Here is a 5,065-nt window from a genome sequence, read left to right as displayed (position 1 = left end):
CATGTAAAAGAATAAATTGCTTAAATGTATTCAGGCAATAATGCAAACTTCCCATTTCACCCTGGAGAAATAATTTATGAAAAAATAATAGGATAAGAAATAAGCTGAATACCAGATATAAAAAACAAGTTGTAAAAGAGGATTTAGGAAATAAGGTTAAAATTAATCAGAGAAATAGAATAGTGCGCAACGATAATATAAAGTTATAAATGAATACTTATTTACTTTTTCAGAAAATGATGACAATAATAGGGACTTTACGAGAGAAAATTACGCATTCATACAGGACGGAAATGTAGGTTTATATAATGACTATGGGGAAGTGTTTCATGTAACTAATTTAACATATTTTGAAGAGAAATAATATCAGATAAAAATTATTATTATGGTAAAATGAGGTACAATAACTTAAAAGAAGTTAACAAAAATGATGTATTTGATATAAAAAATTTAGAAGGGCAACCAGAAATAAAACTTATAGAGACTTTGTTAGGACAATTACGAAAAACAGATACTAGACACAAAAGAGGAATAAACGAGCTAGGAACATTATGGAAATGGATAGCTGGAACACCAGACCATGATGACTTTATAAAAAATCAATGAAAAATTAAACGAACTAGTGATAAATAACAATAAACAATTCACAGCAAATTCAGAAATTTTTAAAATAATAACAGAATTAACTGACACAGTAACTAACATTAAAGGTGATACCCCAAACAAGAAAATTAAAAGAAAACGAAATCAATATGTTATACATGAACTGCAAAATTTAATAAATGCAATAACTTTTACTAAAAGTGGAATTTTAAATCCAACAATTTTACATTTTGATGAACTTAAAAATGTAACATATTACCAATACGGTATAATGACCATAACAGATTTAATGGACATTTCTAAATTTAAAATAGCCCAAAAAGATGACATAAATATAATTTATATAAAATACCCTAAAATAGAACTAACATGTAAGTGCTATGATGTAAGAACCATAGCTCAATTAGATGGTAAGCTTATAGTAAAACAGAACCTATTGTAAACTAAATAAAATAAGCACATGTTTGTCAGAAATTTTAAATAAAAAACAAGGAAAATGTAATAAATTAAAAGAAAAGAGCTTGCAAATTGGAAAAATTCAACCAGGAGTGATATTGTAGACAATCAAACATTGAATGAAAGATATTTAATAACATTTGAAAATTAAACTGTCATAAATAATCAAACTTATGAAAACATTGAAATACAAATTTGGAATTATCTTAAAAATAACCATATAAATAATTTTGAAATTTTAGAATATATTGAAATAACTAATAAACTGTTAAAATTAAATAATATAAATATTTTAACAGAACGGAACAAGAACATCACAGTCCATTCATTTTTTTGGTGCACAATTTTAATCTTGGAAATAGTTTTCATAACTTACTTAATACTAAAATGAAAAAAATCTCGCCAAATTCCCAAACCAATCGAAAATACGCAATTTCATGAAATCACTTATAATCCATTCTTATCAAAACAGTATCGCTCGCCCTCACAAGAAGGCATAACAATAACAATTGTAAAGAAAACAGAACGCTTAACGCTCTGCTGAAATATGCTGTAACAGCTAATATTGTAATTAACTCTTTCTTTGTTCTGGATTCAATCAAGCTGATGCTTACACTTCAGCTATAGCTTTAACTTTAACCTTCAAGCGGGCGCGCGGTCATTTGTAACGGGAGCGGGCGAAAGAAATAAAGGTTGGTACGCAGCTCTCAAGTAATTGCTCAAGAAAAAAATACATTATTTCTCAAGTAATTTTGACAGTTGTTTACGCATTGTGAATGATCTACATTAGAAGAGCAAGAGAGAATAAACAAAGAAAACAAACTTTGTGCGTAATATGTATGTGTGCAAGTGTATGGTAACACAAATATTTTCATTGAGATTTAAGAAATGTTGTTGATGATTGGTAGGTTTTATACAACATTTCAAACTGGAATATACTTCATAATAATGATTTCAACTAATTTAAGCTTAGTACGCAGCTCTCAAGAAACGTAAAAACTTCATATAAAAAAACGCTTAAGAAACGGTCAAGAAACTTTCCTGCGATAAATTTATTTGGGCTAGTACGCAGCTCTCAAGAAATCTAGTACTAATTTTTAATACTTTTTTTCAGTAAAATGTGAATATGGCAAAACTGGTTTTGCGAAGAAACATCAAATCAACAAATGTTTCTTGAAGGAAAGTGACATTTGTGTACGAATAAAGTGAAGTTTATAATATTTATATTGTTTTAAAATTTAAAAAAATGGATGCAAATTTAAAAAATGATGGCTCACTGAAACACAAAAATCGCATGCTGAATTTCACAACGTTAGAGAAGCGCCAACTTGTGAATTGCGTTAAGGAGTGGCCCAGGATCTGGGATATTAGCAACACATTGCATTGCAATAAGAATGCAGTAAATCAATCCTGGCTCCACATAAGCAATGCCCTTGAAAAAAGTGGTGAGTTAATTTATGTTTTGTATTCAGTATTTTGTTGTTTTTAATAAAATTTATGTTTTAGTGGATGAGTGCAAATCAGCGTGGATTAGTATGCGCGAAAGCTATCGCTACCATGCTAGGGTAGCTAATAAGAACAAAAGTGGCAGCGATGGTGGGGAAGTTTTGGAAACTCCATCCTTTTCAGAAAACGTTGATTGGGAGCTTGCGGAGGAAATGTCATTTTTGATGAATGTTTCCCACAAACGGAAGTAAGTCTGCATAATTCGAACGCTCGCCAAACAATTAATTTTTTCTGTAGGACTTTCACAACTCCAGTATCTTTCGGAGAAGATTCGCATGCATCACCAATACATATCGGCGAGGATTCTAATGTGTCACAAACAAGTGCAACCGACTCACAGCACTCATACGATTATGTGAGTACATATATACATATATGTACATATTATACTTGTATATATGAAGAAATTTTGAATATAGGCCTAATTATAGGAATTTTATTTATTTGTAATTTATTTTCTATTTTAAAGCCATATATGTTGAGATTATTTTTTTTTACAATTGTGTTGTTTTATATTTCAGAACCCAACACCCACGAAACGAAGACGGCGATTAACCTCTCCCAGCAAAAATCAAGCGTGGAGTCGGTTTGATAACATACTCATGAAGCAAGAGGAAATGTTGGAAAGTCGCTCAAATACCACACGCAGCTCCCCTTACGCACAAGCTCTTTCTAGTTTTGATTGGTTGTTAACTGCCTCGATCTGTTGGCGACGACATGTGTCTTTCCATAAATCTAATGCTACTGAAAAAGGTTGAAGAAAATAAAAATAAAAACAGAAGCAACGATGAATAACATTTTTTGTAACCATTTATATTAATAATAAAAATTTTGTACTAAAAAGAAAATAACTATTTATATTAATACTCGTAATAAAAACTTTGTAATGAAATGAAAACTAAAAGCCTATAGTCTTGATGTTTTCTATTTATATAAGAGTAATAATGTAATACATATTTAAACAAAAGTTGCATTGTTTTGCCAAGGAACAGATCCATTAGGAGAATTAACATAGTCTGTTAATATTTTTTGAATATATTTGCCGTAATCTGAAGTTCTTCCGCGGTAAGTGGTTACGATGAATTCATTTCGAGTGTGTTCTTGTTGTAGCAACACTTCCCATTCTCCTGCTATCCAATTTCCAGTGCTATCTTCAAAGCCAGAAAACGCATTCGAAGTATACGTTCGGCGACACTTATTTGTAAGGAAATTATGCAATAGGCAACATGCCGAAACAATAACTTGCGCTCGTTCGGGCTTGCAAAATACAAAGTTTCTAAGGCAAAGCCATCTTGCATTTAAAATGCCGAAAGCTTTTTCAATGCACTGCCTAGCTCTACTTATCCTGTAGTTAAAAATCTTTTGCTCTACCGAGAGTTGTGTGGCGCTATAAGGTTTAATTAAGCGCTTACACAAAGGAAAGGCGTCGTCTCCCACAATGAAATGCGGCAATTTTTTTTGATTAATTGCCCTGTCAGGAGGAAATGGACAGGTATCGTTCAGAATTCTGGTCCCAAACTTAGAATTTCTCATAATATGAGAGTCGCCTTCGCTCCCATAAGCACCTATATCCAAATAAGTAAATTTATAGTTCGCATCACAGGTAGCCAGCAACACAATTGAATGAAACCCCTGTAAACTAAAAAGTTTAAAATTTGTATTACTTTTTAGTACAATCGAAGCATATAATGTGATCTTACTTTGTAGTTATAAAATATACTTCCACTTTTTGGAGGTGCTTTTATATTAATATGTTTTCCGTCAATGGCGCCAACACAATTAGGAAAATTCCATTGGTTTTCAAAACCATTAGCTATTTCTAGCAAATTTTGTTCCGTCCAATCGGGCACTTAATTTTTCAGTACGGCACATAATGTTTCACAAACGTCGTTTACGATCTGTCCAAAATGTTGTTTGCTTAAACGATAGCAAGAAGCTAAGTGGCGTTGCAAATCCCCCGAGGCTAGGATCTGTAAGAATAATTTTCAAAAAAATATTACACGGTTATAAAAGACACTTTGGCAAAAATGTTTAGAACATACTCCAGTACCACTGCCAATTTGGTTTTAATTGGAATAAAATCTTTTGGACTGGTGTTGCGTTTCGGAAGTAGGTGCGGCTCCACCATCTCACAAAGTTCATCAAAAACTTGTGGTGGCATGCGAAAGTTTTCAAGGAATAAATTTGGTGAGTTGGGCAAGGCTTCGAAATCGGACATGAATCTTCCCTTGTCGTTTGTGCTTACACTCCTAAGTTTATTTTCTTTGTTTATTTTCTCTTGTTCTTCTAATGTAAATCATTCACAATGCGTAACCAGCTGTCAAAATTACTTGGGAAATAATTTTTTTTCTTGAGCAATTACTTCAGAGCTGCGTACCAACCTTTAGGATGAATTTGACGATTACTTCGAATTTCCTTCAAGAAACAATTGTTGATTTGATGTTTCTTCCCAAAACCAGGTTTGCCATATTCACATTTTACTGAAAAAAAGTATCAAAAA

The 5,065-nt window shown here is 31.9% G+C and overlaps 1 protein-coding gene across 1 annotated transcript; it reads left to right on the top strand.

Moving 5' to 3' along the window:
* The first annotated feature begins 2,305 nt into the window (after positions 1 to 2,305).
* On the top strand, positions 2,306 to 3,323 carry LOC120780069. The gene is made up of 4 exons (XM_040112344.1): positions 2,306 to 2,504; positions 2,566 to 2,752; positions 2,803 to 2,920; positions 3,087 to 3,323. Exons 1-4 carry the CDS (start codon positions 2,306 to 2,308, stop codon positions 3,321 to 3,323), a joined length of 741 nt encoding a protein of 246 aa, XP_039968278.1.
* Positions 3,324 to 5,065: the final 1,742 nt, after the last annotated feature.

The sequence above is a fragment of the Bactrocera tryoni genome, unplaced genomic scaffold (assembly GCF_016617805.1).
Source record: "Bactrocera tryoni isolate S06 unplaced genomic scaffold, CSIRO_BtryS06_freeze2 scaffold_133, whole genome shotgun sequence".
Taxonomy (NCBI): Eukaryota; Metazoa; Arthropoda; class Insecta; order Diptera; family Tephritidae; genus Bactrocera; species Bactrocera tryoni.
The sequence above is the reverse complement of the archived record's forward strand: the minus strand, read 5'-3'. Positions and strand labels throughout refer to the sequence as shown.

Excerpts from the sequence above, each read along its gene's own strand:
- LOC120780069 (XM_040112344.1), top strand. The coding sequence starts at position 2,306 with ATGGATGCAAATTTAAAAAATGATGGCTCACTGAAACACAAAAATCGC. Across the intron at positions 2,505-2,565 it reads CAATGCCCTTGAAAAAAGTG|TGGATGAGTGCAAATCAGCG; the intron begins GTGAGTTAATTT and ends TTTATGTTTTAG. Across the intron at positions 2,921-3,086 it reads CACAGCACTCATACGATTAT|AACCCAACACCCACGAAACG; the intron begins GTGAGTACATAT and ends TTTATATTTCAG.